Raw genomic sequence first — 14,484 nt, forward strand, 5'->3', positions numbered from 1 at the left:
ACGACGTAAATACACGGACATTACAAAAATTATTTACAATTGTAAAGTTAGATGTATTTGATATCCTTATGACATGCATGAAAAACAGTTTCGAATAAATAAACTTGACCGTATAAACGATATTAATCATTTAGAAGTTGGATGTTACACTTTGTATGTATTTCCAACAGGAACGATAATAAATGCCTGAAATTACGGTTCTATGATATTCTCCAGTTGCTCTTGCAGATACATTTGATAAGCCTCGGTTTACGTATATTCGATTTCCTCAGTTGCTCCACCTCGACATCCTCCTCCTGGCCTGTTCTGCTTTTTCATCTTTTTTATTTCGACATCGAATTTCACTTTGCTGTGCCCCATAAACTGGATTTAATAAGGACATAAAGCATTGAGCGTTTTAACAATGTAAATGAAGCGAATTTGGTAAATGATCGATCGAATTATACCTCAAGATTAAATCAGAATTAAGAGTGATTGTGCAATTTGAACGACGCCTGGTAGATCGTTTTCGTAATTTGTTTCGAAACTTGATTTGCGTGCATAGTCGTAACAAGATTGAATTTGACCTTGATTGCTAAACTTCTATAGGTTACACGAAGCCTTCTCTCTCTTTCTCCTTCTCCCTCTTCACCTCGGTCATGGTCAAGGGAGGCAGCTCTAAGGGTAGGACCACCCGGTTTCATGTCCTAATCTCTTATGCTTGTAGTTACTTGCCGTTGTTATTGTATTATCTGAAAGCAGAATATCATTTCTTTTTTTCGTATCTTTAAGTAATATTATCACAAACAAAGATTTATGCCATGTTACGATAGCAACGCATGATTAAAAAACATGAAAGATACTTTCCAATCAGCGAAACATAGCACTTGACGTTTGTATCGTACAGTATTAATAATTCAGCTGGAAGTGGATATGAATGAAAAATAAACGGTGGATTATCGACCAAGATGTGTTACGTAATGGCACCGTTAAATGGAATAGAGGAAAGAATCCTTTCAAAGAAAATGCTTTAAAAACTTCGTCTTCGGCATTAGCGAAGCTTTTATAAATTTCGTTAATCACGAAATATAAAATACAAATTTCGCATAAGGTGAAGAAAATATGTCGCATGAAATATTATCAAACCTTTGCACGACAAAATATTATCTTCGTCTGCAAAATATTTACGAGTTTACGAAAATTATCTTTCCAATCGCGAAAGTATTCTAGAGATATATTAACTAGTAAATTCGGTAGCGCTGTTACATAACATCGTTGGCACATGGATTTTGGGAGGGTCAAAAGGTGTCAGACGGGTAATAACGGCGGAGAAAAGAGAAGAGGAGTAGCTATTTTAAAAGACAGTGCGTTATTTCGCCCCCGATGGTGGCGACTCGAGTATAAAATTGGCATAAAATCGTTTGCCACGATGAAAGCAAAATGGAGTAGAAGAGAACCGGAGAGAAGCACCAGCTTCTACCATGTTTTATTCTAGCAAATAAACGTGATGAACATTTGTCGATTCGACATATAACGCTTTTCCATATTGCATAATACCGACTGCGTATAGTTGAGAAGTAATGGAAGAAAACGTTTGCCTCGTATTCGAGTTAAAACGGAATGGTCAAACGCAGCGATGTAAGAAAGGAAAGGCTTGCGATTCCGAGGCAAGGCGATAAGTGCCGGTTGCTAGTTACGAGAGAAAGAGGAAGGTTTGCGTGGAAGTGAGAGAAGTCGAAGAAACGGAGAGACACGGTCGACCGTCGAGCAGACGTGAGTAGAGCTCGATCAGCTGGGAACGGGCCGATGTTGCCACGTTTCTCCTCATGACCCCTGGCTGGCGACCATGTCGGCTTCGTGGATCAATATTACCGAGATATGGCAACCTCGCAGCTATCCAACTCTTTATTTATACGTGTCGGTCAGACCGCGCAGGCCCGCTGCGATCCTTCCTTTGGTCGCTTTTGTCCTTCGTCGCTTTCGTCCCCTTGGCCTTTACAAGTTTACCACGATTCTGATATTTTTGAAAGGTTAATTCGTCTGGTTGCGAACATACGCAAATTCAGAATGCCAGATAAATAGGCTAAAAACAATAATCGTTCACATTCGATAGCGGACTCTGTAGCTAGCATTATATTTTACTGTGTATAAATATTTTTAGAACTGGTGGATATAGATCGGGGCGATCAGGGACGTACGAATACCAAGTGCAATGTGCTCTAACATAGAGTCTGAATGAATGCTGTGTCGTTCAACTTTTAGTCGCTCACGGACGTTTCGTAGCACAGATATTACGTATTATCGGGATGGATATCATTTTCATCTGAAAAAGTCACCATTGTTGCTAACGTGCTTAAGAAATTTTGAATGTTATCTTATCTTTGTAATGTCTCTCTTGATAACAGGGAACCACTTTGTAAAAGTTTAGATAGCTTTCTATTTATTAAAGATTAATTTTTAACTCATGATAATTCAATTTTTAAACGTTGTTTAAAAATATGTTCATATTTCTATGTTAAAGAAACATAAAATACTGCAGGAATACGTTTGATATATATCTGATATGTTTGAAATACTCATAAAAATATATCGGACTTTACCTGTCTTATATATCATTTAACAAGCCGTTTTTGTTCCAGCGGTGCTTTTGCTAAAATTTCCACAGTAGATTGCACGAGAAGCAAGAGACTCGCTAATTACTCCCGTACTAAGCGTACCCTTCTTCCACTTCACTTTCCTGGTCCTCTCGTCTCGACATGCTCGTTCTTGCTAACGCTGCATCAGCAATTCGGTAAAATTAATTGCTAATTAAGCTTCCGTCTTACTTTACTAATAATCATAATCGATGTAGAACATCCGAGGCATTAAAAATAATTCCAAAAGAAATTCCTTTTCTTATGAAAAATGTTTATAAGTTACCTATAGATAATTTATCATATATTCATTTATTTTCTGTTGTAGCGTTATGCTAGGTATTCGAGATGATTCTTGAAATCCAGTGGGAGTTCTTTCCACCTTCTGACAAATTGTTTCTCTCTGCGTGAGTTCTCACGCTCATGCCTCCCGTTGCCATTTTATTTCCTGATCGTGCGCCGTGCGCAGACTAACAATAGCACGAACTTTGCGATTAGAAATTTTATACAAACGGTTTCCGCACATTCACTGTGAGCCGCCAAAGGTCGTTATACCCAGTCCCTCTCTACCTCTGCTTGTTCAATTCTACATCCGCCACCTCTGCAACTTGTATTCTAATACGCCAGTTTCGTGCTTGTCCACTCATCTGACTCTCTTGTCGATCGACACGTGTATACGCATACTTCTCTGCTGCCGAGTGGCCTAGTTTATTTTTTTTTGAAAAAATGGGCCACTTGGATACGAGAAAAAAAGCTAGGTAGCTAAATTGGAATCACCCAAGATACATCTGGAATCGAGTGATAGAATCTAAAGAAATATGAAACGAGCAAAAATAGTCCTGAATTTAATTCCAAGAATATACCATATTTAACATACCTAACTTTTTCTTCCTACGAAACAATCTGCTGCTTTCAGTGTTCAGTGTGTACAACCATCCACCCACGTGTTACCGTAGGCTTGAAATGCTCGCTTATGGCGCAGAGTTGTGAATGTTTTGCTGCCTATTTATGGTTATACACAATGTACGTTATTACGATCCAGAATGCACAATGGATATTCGCAATTTGAACTTTGGACATTATATAAATTAGCACGATACCAGATTGTAATTATAGCTGTTGAAAAAATCTGTAATCGTTTAACTCCAGGTACATGTAACTTCCAGAAAAACTCAAAAATTTTGAACATTACATAACGGTTGTATCGTCTTTACAAAATAGAAGCTTATACTGAATTGAACCAAAACAATTCTGTCGGATACGTGGCTGTAGTTATTTCAGAAAATGATTAAATTCTTTTTCATGTCATCAGCCACATGATTGAAATGAACTCAAGGTCATTCATATACATTCGCAGTTGTATAAAATTTAGCTTGCTATATGACTTCTCATTGCATTTGAATAAAAAGTGACAATTTAGTTTAAAATGTTTCTTTATATTCCTAAAAAAAAGAAAGAAAAAAAGAAAATTGTGTAAATAAAAGGTACAAAAGTAGATAATCTTATACATATGTTACCAAATGAAATATAAATATAAATACCAAATGCATACATTTGAAATGGTAAAATTCGCAGGAAAGTTGCTGCTCCACCTATCCGATTTCTTTTGGTTTTGCAATTTGAGCATACATTGTAATGTGGACGTGGCAACGATGCAGGCAATTGAGAACGCGAGGACATACCTTCGCCTCGCGTTGCATCCACATATGTCACACGAAAAGGAAGAAAAAGGAAAGGTTCCTTGGCCATTAATGTTTTACATCTCTCCATTTTTCCATTTAGTGCTTATTCAATGTCTATCTCTGATCGTTTACGATGTACATCGTCTATAACTCGGATTGAGATCCACCGAATCATACAGTAGAACGTTTAAGTCGTATAAAGAAACGAAATGAGAGTATTATGACGGTCAGAGCGCATAATCTTGATTTAGAATATGTTTGAAACATAGTACGTGTTCTTGTTTACCAACTGTGACGTTGGTAAGTTGATTTTTCAACTGGCTGCTATATTAACTATTATCGTGCATGTTTCTGCAATGTAACATCATATATTTCATGGATGAATGCCTGTACTTGTCCAAATAAATTGGACATGTAAAATAATACAGGTCAGGAATACGATCGATGTACACTTCCTGCTCAATTACTCTTGCGCACGTGCAACGAAACAATAGAAGACGCAAATCAATCTTTATATTCTCTTTGCATTGTTACTATCGGCACATGTGTTATCTGGCGAGCAAATTTGTTGGGAATTAGTATCATCGGTAAACACGAATCTTCATTGTGGTCTTATTGAACGTCTCGTCTTGCGAGAATCAAAGATTGTTTATTGACCGAAGGAATATAACCTACTTGTCTTTGTTTCTTTGTTGACAGCACTTAACTGACTTGTTGACTCGTCGCGTTTACAGCGGCGAGAATACGTAGTTGTCAATATCGCAAATATGCTTTTAGCGATTTAGAATTGCGTTCATTAACATTTCTGCAATTTCTGATAAGACGTATTAATAACTAATAGAAATTAATATACAATAGCAATGCAATGTCAATGATCAAGTCTCAGATTTTGATAGTGTAAACGAAATTTGATAGAAAAATATGGGTCGTGTAAAAGATGTCGTCATTACATACTGGGAAAAAAACATGGCGTCGATTTCACTTGAAAATCTGAAAAAGAATTGTTTCATATATATAAAAATGGCGTTGCGCCAACTGTATGTTTTCAATGAAATTTAATAAAGTACCGGTATAAGTACGAATTTATCGTTATCGAATAATTATTAGCTATAAATATTTCAATCCAGTATAACTTACGAAATGAATGTGTATGTGTATATGTATATATACATGTATATATACATATACATATGTACACTCACACACAAATAAATAAATATAAACATATAAATAAATACACACACAACACGCACACACACCTATGTATATATGTGACGTTTATATAGAATATCAGGGTTTTTTTAAATTAGCCTTTATACTACGATAGTAACGGATTTGTTGTGCGTTTTCGATATACTCGAAAGTTCAGAAATTTCTAGAAATTTATTACAACGTATTACGTTCTACGCAAAAAACTAGCTAAACGAATTTATAATCCTTTAAATCTCAATGAATATGTAGATACACCTTTTGGCCGTATGCGGGAAATATCTTTAGATGATGCAATGGCGTCGTTTGCTGATGTGGCAAGCAAGCCTGGAAACGTTTAGCTTCGAAGCCGTTGAAACAACGTACGTGACCAGAATGGCGATGCAAATGGCGAGCGGCTCGTTGTGGCGACATCTACCGGAGCCGCTTTCGTTAGATCTTTTTGCAGTACCATGTCGCACCGAGCGGTGTCGCTACGATGCTAAACCAGAATCTATCAGGATCGTAACAATAGTTTAAATTTTGAATTAAAAAGAAAAAAAAAGATAACAAACGGTATAAAAATGTTTAGATACAATATTTTGTTTCTTTATATAACGTGTAATTACCTATAAAATTATGTTTACATGCCTTGACATCACAACTTTGAACTCAAATTTGAACTATTAAAAGATTTTAACGTAATGTATTTTTATTTGTTAGTGTGCAGATTTTGTAAAGGCTGGAGCAGAGCAAGGTTTAACGCCATCCGACGTGGTGCTCGCTGCAGATATTACATTCTCTTGCGTGGCTGATCCTCAAGCTGCCAAGGATGTGAGTAACAGCGTAATTTCGTTGAAATTATCTTAGGCAAGACTTTTTAAGATTACGATGAATGTAAAAATTATGAATCGTTTTGTAGATGGTGTTTGGAAACTGCGGGGTTCTTACAGAAATATCGCCGGAGAAAGGATACGTTGAGATGACAGGTATAGATGCAGAAACTTCGCAAGATATTGCCGAGGCAATAACTGCGAAAGGTGGCCGTTATTTGGAGGCCCAGGTACAGGGTAGCAAAACACAGGCGCAGGAGGGTACACTAGTGATCCTTGCGGCTGGTGATCGAACTTTATTCGACGAATGTCAATCTTGCTTTGAAGCAATGGGGAAAAATAGTTTTTATCTCGGCGAGGTCGGCAATGCATCGAAAATGAATCTCGTGCTTCAGTTGATGGCCGGTGTGACTCTTGCTGGTTTAGCGGAGAGCATGGCTTTAGCTGATAGAGCAGGTCTTCAACAAAAGGACGTACTCGAGGTTCTGGAATTAACATCATTGGCTTGTCCTGCCATTTTGGACAAAGGAAAAGGTATTACATTCTTCTTTTCTCCATCGAGTATGATAATTGCGATTTAGATTTAATTACATCGCATCGATAACACGGTTTAACTTTTCAGCCATCATCGAGGGTGGTTTTCCAACACAGTTACCACTTCAACACATGCAAAAAGACTTAAGACTTTCTTTAGGTATGAGCGATCAATTAGAACAGCCATTACCGCTAGCTGCAGCGGCGAACGAAGTTTACAAACACGCTAAACGCCTTGGTTACGGTGAACACGATGCCTCCGCTGTTTACATCAGAGCCAGGTTCTAACGGAGCATGCATCGTCAAGCTTTTGCTATACCATATTTATTGCAATATCTAACGTTGTTTCCCGTCGCTACCAGAGAAGAGTAGTGCGCTATTTGTCGAAGAAATAGTGGAGAACCACTATGAATCGTTAAAAATGATGCACCGTGATATTTCGTAGCATTGTATAATTATCAAAATAGAAGATTTTATTACTTCTAAAACCAATGCAATCTCGAATCCGATGGATTCGAATGCGCATAGTAAGCGGTAAAAACGATGTATACAGGCCTCATCGTTCATTTAATGCGATGAATATGTAAACTGTAAATGTGTATGTACTTTCTTTTTTACACGTTTTTTTCAAGAAAACACTTTGTGTATACATTGGCGAATGATCTTCCTTTTTTTTTTTTTCGTTCAATTGTAACGCATGGCGACTACTTTTCTCGATAACAGCGTGGATCTTGAATAGTCGATCTCTCGAGTCGCTTTCGGACTTCGATCCCGTAAAACACACCCCTCGCTTAAAAACTTTAGAGACTTGGGACGTGTCGAAAATGTGCCTTACGATATTATTTGAAGCAAGGCTTTTTAATTTTTTTTTTTTTTTTTTTTTATTAGGCTGCACGACGAATACTTTGACCATTTTTTAAGCAAGTAGATACAACTGAAATCAGTTTTCATGCTAACAATTAACGGGACGATGTATAAGAGAACGACAGTTGTTAGAAATAAAGAAATGACAAAGATAGATTATACGCTTTATTGGTGCAATTATAAGATAGAATTCAGCGGAACAATGTTCTCGGTCTTGTAAAGAAATTCTGGCAGTATTTTAGAAGCGTCCATTGAATGGAACGAACAGATGACGGAAAATGGTGACCAGCATTTTCTTACGGTTTTTCCTTCAAACGTTTATTCTACTTCGATGTCGAAAGGAAACTTATACATTTTATTGTTTCGCGCATACAACGACAAATTGTAAAAGATTATTTATAAATGTTTATCACTCTCTCGCGACGCGAGCGCACACAGAAAAGCGAAGAAGAACGTACTGGCCAATTTTCCTCGTCGAAGTTATTCGTCCTGGGAAACTTCTGATATATCGCTGCGAAAATTTCAGATTTGACTAGCAATTAGAGATGTTTCTGCGCATAGCGCAACTTCTGTTTTTTGTTTTTGTCGACGTGGCTGTTAAGGCATTATGCCGAAAACAGCGCGAGATTATTCTATCTTAGCGTCATTATAAAAAGTGAAAACAAATAAGAAAATACTAAGTGTTGATTAGTATATACGTACGTTATGATATATAGAAGAGGCTTTCCGGACCTAACGAGTGTCCCTTTAATCATTAACTGTTAAGATAAATCGATCTTAACTGATAAGGTCAAGGATATGAAACGTAGATTTGCATTAAATGTTGGCATGGTGCAGGGCGTGGTAAATACTTACATTTCGAGCGATGCATAATTGTATATGATTCTTTTTATCCACGACTATCTCGATAAATCGCATTGGACGATTAGAAGAATATTTTATATTGCTGCAACTATCACAAAATTCCTTATTTGACGCGACAGGTACAAAAGAAGAAAAAAGGGGGAAAAAAAAGAGAACAATTCGATCAGCTACTGATACGAAAATCTGTTCATTGTTCACGATTTTCTACTGACTTTCATAATTGATGGTATCACGTGTTCAACGAACATGGCCGTCGGAACGGTTCTCGAAATAATTTTCGCAATTACGTGCCGCGATTCTCTCTCGTGTGCACGTAAGATGATTTTACGAAAAGGAAGTAAGGGAATCGTTTTGACGAGGAGGGAAGTGAGCGGCGCTTCCGTTTCCCAGGACGGTCGTACGAGTCTCACAAGTAACACGTGACGAAGTCGAGGGCGACCGAAAGGTTGCCAATTTGTTTCGGAGCCAATCATACGAGGTTGCCTTTACTAGTAACGAGAAATCGACAAGTTTCTCTTTCTCATCCATAGAAGTGAGAAAATAGTTCTACTCGCAAACTTTCGCCCGCTAAAGATCGGTAAATATTTTTCTAGAAGTAATTTAATGTTAACGAAATGTTCGCTAGAAACGACCATACAGCAGACTATATTGATTTTACCAATAAATCGATACGTGTGCTCTAATAATCTTTCGTGCGATTTCTTTTACCAATTATAAAGGGAAACTCGTGTTATTCGCTCGTTTATGAAAACAAACTCTTGGGTGCGTGGGAAATTACGTACCGCATAGCTAACAGTGGCTAAGCGCCCATATCACATACTGTATATGTAATTAGACTATCGATAGTTCTAACGTTACAATAATACATCGTATACGTAGTGTCATGGAATTGTTCCACAATAATGTAACCGTGTTCCGGCAAAGGTTCCTCGCGAAATCACCGTGCAATGCGTGACAAGGGTGTATTATCGATGTACCGATATTTTAGATTGTATTACATCCGTTGCTCTCCAAGAGCAATGGCTTTTTAATTATGTGTTCATTGCAAATAGTTGTACGTATCGTTTAAAAAGTGCAGTGTTACACGCGACGTTATATCACGACATACGGAATATCATAGAAATTAAGAAATACAGCTGTGTATTTATTTATTTATTTTGTATATTTTGGTATGCGAGTTACGAATTATCGACGCAAGACGAACGGTACAGCCAATGTAATACGAATTGTTGAACGGCTGATGCCCAAATAATTGTACGCGTATCTTTTACGCATCGCGCGGTAATTCAGATTGAATCTTTGCTGCCACACGTTTGCGTTATTCTCGTTAGAACCGATTCAACGATACTACGTGTACACGTATGAGATAAAAGAAAAATGATGGATAAATAGAAAAAAATATTAAATATTCTATAAGCAAACATAAAGAAAAATATATATACATATAGCTAGTAAAGAGTATAAATCACAGAGAGGGAGGAATTCGTATGAGTGCGACTGGGTGAGTGTGAATACGTCATGAGCATTGCGTCAGTAACTGACGTTATATGTTTTGCCACGAAATACACTGGTTTTTGAATAAATATCTATTTGAATTACGAACATTCGTATTGAACGACCAATCCGAGCATCGAGGTGCATTTTTCCATTCGAGTTCCCCTTGTCCATCTCTCTGACCACGACCCGAATAATTTCGAGGCATCTAAAAATCGAATTTCTCCGAAGAGTTAACAGCGCACGACGAGTACTCGAATAATAATGGATCGGTTATCTAGTGATTTTCGCGTTACGTAACGTTTAAAACTATTAACGAGTAACCGATACTGGAGCAGCAGGTTTGCAGTCGCGTACGGAATGCTTAAACGACGAGTTGTTAATGGTGGCCATTAATTCTAAAAGCTATAGCCCAATTTGAAAAACTCGTGGATATCGTTTAAAAGAAGCGATGCAAAGCACGTGCCGCCGTTCGCCGAGTTCATAGGCGCCGTGAGTAGAGCAAATGATATTGCATGATTATAGAGGAAGCCGGGTGGTGTGCGCACGCGTCTCCTTCGCCACGGTTAGACGTGTGCGTGAAAGTAAGAAACGAGAGTGGGGATCGAAGGCGGGTGAGGAAGCTTGGTGGGGGCAGAGGGGTGGAGCAGCCGCCGTCTGATGACACCTGTGGCTCGACCCCCACGATCAGTTCAGCCGCGACCGTCCACGCGCCGTCTTGTTGCGACGTTTTTGCACAGCCACCACTCCACTTTCACATGTACGCATACACGCATACACACATCCATACGTCTATCAACGCATACTCGCACGCGCGATTCACGTGTATATAAGTATGCATACAAACGCCAGTAGTCGCACACGTGCAAACGGGTAATTTTTACCCTTTACCACGTGACAGACCGTCGTGCGCATCTGCCATTATCGTGAGCGAACTGTCATTGTGCTCTCTTTCGTTCGAGATAGGAAAGAAGAGGAACGCAAGGAGCAATAGTTCTTCCCAGTATGTACCATGGATGTTGTGCTACTCGACGATCGGCACTTTACAAGTATTCTTTTTCCCCATATCGACCAGCCTTCTGTTCACGTACGCCGTTGACAACTGCGGCCAGCTCCCTCTACCCGTTTCAAGCAAAGCTTTTACGTTTGATTCTGGTGTTGATGGATGCTTGATACGATTGACGCCTATGTAGATCCTAGGAACAAGGTCGTCGATGTAGAGCGTTACTTTCTAGACAATCGAGTACTTTGATCATTGAAATAACGTACATCGCAGTTGTCATATATCTTTCAGGAATCGTGAAACTATCGCGTTCCGTGCGTTACGAATAATTCATAGCGCGTTTACGTTTTAACCGTATGTGAGACTGGTATCTGCGTTTCTCGTAATATTTAAGTAGTTGTTGACGTCGGTAATGTCGATACGTTACAAACGAACGCGAACAAAGCATCGTTAAGCACGATTGGAGAGAACGTTCGCAAATAACGGTCGTTTTCTTGGTAGTGTTTCTTGGCACGATCTTGTGAACGACCTTATTCCTAGGGAATGATCCGTGGTGTTGCGACTGTGCACAAGAAAACAGAACGTGGCCTGTATGCCCGGCAATGCGAAACGAAGGAGGCGGAGGGGCATGTTTCTCGCGCGTGTATTCGCAACGTATGTCGCACAGTTCACGGAAGCGAAAGATTCCAGAATTTGTTCTTACGACTGCGCGTATTCTTGTGTACGTAACAGTGAAGTGTGCAATAACCGTTTAACGAAGTTCATCCTCCTGCGTAATTTCGACGTCAAAATTCCTTCCCTTTCATTCGAAAAATCCAGGAGATGAGCTGATACGTTTGTAAGTACTCGGTATCGTCCAACTCGTCTTTTTATTCCGACGGATTGAAATTGCGTCGTTGACGTTTCGGAATTTTTACTCTTTGCTCGAGAAAAGAACGCGAGACAAATAAGTAAAAACGAGAAATCAGAAGGAAACAGAAAGACGATAACTAACCAAAAAAAAAATTCATAGCAGATTAAATGAAATTTTTTACCAGATATTCGTAAATACACGTATATCTTTTCCCACCAGATGCTCGGCTTGTCGCTAAAGCTGATCATCGCTTAGACGTGCATCGAGTTTGAAAAATAGCTCGTGTCGTCCGCGGCGCTATCTCTCGGTTTCTCTTTCTCCCTTGATCGCTCTTTCTCTCTTTGTCGGCCGGTAAATAAGACGCGTGCTGTATCTGCACGTATCAAGTGCACATGTGTGGGATAAATAAGCGAAACCGTGTTGCGCGTACAATAGCCGGTAAAGTATTGGTATCTACACACCTTAGGACAGGGATCCGACAAATATAGACACTCGTGAAGTTAGTGTACGTGCACTCACACCAGGTGGACGATCGTCGAAAAGGAGGTGAAGGGGAAACGGGAGGGAGAGATGATAGAGGAAATAGCGTGGACAGATTCCATTTGTGCTCGACAAAACCTTCGTATTTTAAGTAGGAATTTTACGTAGCTTCTCGTTAAAGCCTCGTCATCTATCGATCTCGTTGTCTCTTTTTAATTACTATACGTATCTACCAGAAAAATTTGTACTTACTATCTCGAATGCGCGTATACGTGAACGCAGGCACGCGTACGTAAAAAGAATTCGTGCGAGTTTACAAAACAGCGCGAAGCATAAATTCGTTGGTCGCCCGCTATATCGGCGAAATAATTTCCGCTTCTCGATAATAAATTCAAACGCGTTGCAGATATATATGTAAATGAATAAGAAGGAGTCGAGACGCTGGCAAACGACGCATCATCTATTCGGTTACACGAAGTAGCAAATAATGGCATTTTCTTTGGTGTGAGTGCAATCATGTTTGCATCGCCGGGACGCCGGGTGGGGATGGGCATGTTGAGTTAGGAGGATCAGCAGGCGCGTGGTGGGGGAAATAGCATGGACAGGTTGCGTTCGTGCTAAGCCAAGTCTCGTCGCCTCGCATTCCGAGACGCGGATTCCGGAGCGGTTTTCTTTTAAGAAAGAGTAAGAGAAAGAGAGAAAGAGCTAGCGGGAGAGGAAAAGAGACAAAAAGAGAAAGAGAATGAAAGAGAAGTGGAACGCTTACGGTACTGATTTTCCAGTAAGCATTCGAGTCTCTAGTTCTTTTTTCGTTAGTAGACCAGGATAGTTGGTGAGGGCGCTTTTTCTGCTTCGATCAGCGCCGCGCACAAATACACCAACTATAAGGGTAGAACGTTCGTTGCACCTACAGCTGCTTATCGACTGGATCACGATCCCACTTAGCGTACGTCCTTGAATCGTGTAACGCTTTTACTCCTCGACTTTTCGCCTCGTTACCCATCCTTCAAAAACGTCTTAGTTCATAGGTGAAAAAAGCGTGCACCCATATTCTTTAAAACGTATCTCGATTAACGTGATTTTAAACCCATCGAAATGGAAGGGACGTTATCCCATTTTCCTTCAAAATTTTCATCTTTTTTGACGTTGAATTTCCGTATAATAAAAAATAGGGGAGAGACAGAAGAAATGAGTTATATTACAAGAACGAATTATTCGAAAATGTCAATGAATCGGCGAATAAATTATCTGCCCTTGTTATGCCGAATACTTTCGACTTGGACTGCCAGCGCGAACGGTACATCGGTTCGAAAAAGGACTGCGACCTGTTCGCGTGTTCCTACTGACCAGGGTATATTACGATTTAATATGCGATGGACGATGTTTGTTTTATAACGTCTCGGAGCTTTCGATAAAATTTTAGTGGTCGCAAATATTCTACATCACCTCGTACCGTTTGCGGAGGTGCAAATTATATTTCACGTTCGCCAAGACACAAATTATTTCTCAAGGTACGATCCTGAAGAGAAGATGATTCAGAAGTAAAAACAAAAAAATACGTCCTATTTGCCATTATGTCGACAATTTTAATGCGCATTTGATTCGCAGAGTCGTACAAGATACAGTGAAAGTGCATAGACGAGTCAGAACCTGTGAGAGAAAGGAATAATTATAGCTTATGACATACTGTTGCAACGGATGATTCCTCGTGTACAAAATAACACATTTCACGTGTACTTGATCGTTTGCATTGTATATCAACGCAAAAATTATATCTCTATAAATTTCTGTTTATGCGAGTCTTCTCTTAAAGTAGCGCCAAAAATATCGATACGTCATTATCATGCTCTTCCAATTATTCAGATACAATATTTAAACAAAAAGTTATATTTAAACTTTAATATCGTTCAAAAAAATATTTTTTAACCTATCGTAGCGGCGATTCTGTATTCGTAAGGCGTAAGGCACACGATTGCCTTTAATCGATAACCAAACTTTTCGGCGAAGAAATTGTTATTGTATTTCAAATTTAAAAAAAAAAAAAAAAAAAAAAAAAAAAAAAAAAAAAAAAAAAAAA

General features: G+C 39.0%; 2 protein-coding genes and 1 long non-coding RNA gene across 3 annotated transcripts in view; 2 read left to right on the top strand and 1 right to left on the bottom strand.

Moving 5' to 3' along the window:
* Ndf (Nucleosome-destabilizing factor) overlaps positions 1 to 9,238 on the top strand; it is a 30,331-nt gene extending 21,093 nt beyond the window's left edge. Inside the window, exons 13-15 of the mRNA XM_017910858.1 lie at positions 6,206 to 6,316; positions 6,405 to 6,849; positions 6,938 to 9,238. Coding sequence (XP_017766347.1) covers positions 6,206 to 6,316; positions 6,405 to 6,849; positions 6,938 to 7,137 — 756 coding nt within the window. The 3' untranslated portion in view covers positions 7,138 to 9,238. The remainder of the gene's footprint in view (positions 1 to 6,205; positions 6,317 to 6,404; positions 6,850 to 6,937) is intronic.
* Positions 150 to 2,737, bottom strand: LOC108555333 (uncharacterized). The gene is made up of 3 exons (XR_001890767.1): positions 2,580 to 2,737; positions 447 to 731; positions 150 to 363 (listed from the first exon to the last, which is right to left on the bottom strand). It is a non-coding gene; the product is annotated as an uncharacterized LOC108555333 (long non-coding RNA).
* Positions 9,239 to 11,840: 2,602 nt separating the features above from the next.
* Positions 11,841 to 14,484, top strand: part of lilli (AF4/FMR2 family member lilliputian) — a 155,445-nt gene continuing 152,801 nt past the window's right edge. The window contains exon 1 of the mRNA XM_017910859.1: positions 11,841 to 11,912. The gene's annotated coding sequence lies outside the window, so the exon portion shown is untranslated. The remainder of the gene's footprint in view (positions 11,913 to 14,484) is intronic.

Source organism: Eufriesea mexicana, unplaced genomic scaffold (assembly GCF_001483705.2).
Source record: "Eufriesea mexicana isolate 0111107269 unplaced genomic scaffold, ASM148370v2 scaffold107, whole genome shotgun sequence".
In the NCBI taxonomy this organism is placed as follows: Eukaryota; Metazoa; Arthropoda; class Insecta; order Hymenoptera; family Apidae; genus Eufriesea; species Eufriesea mexicana.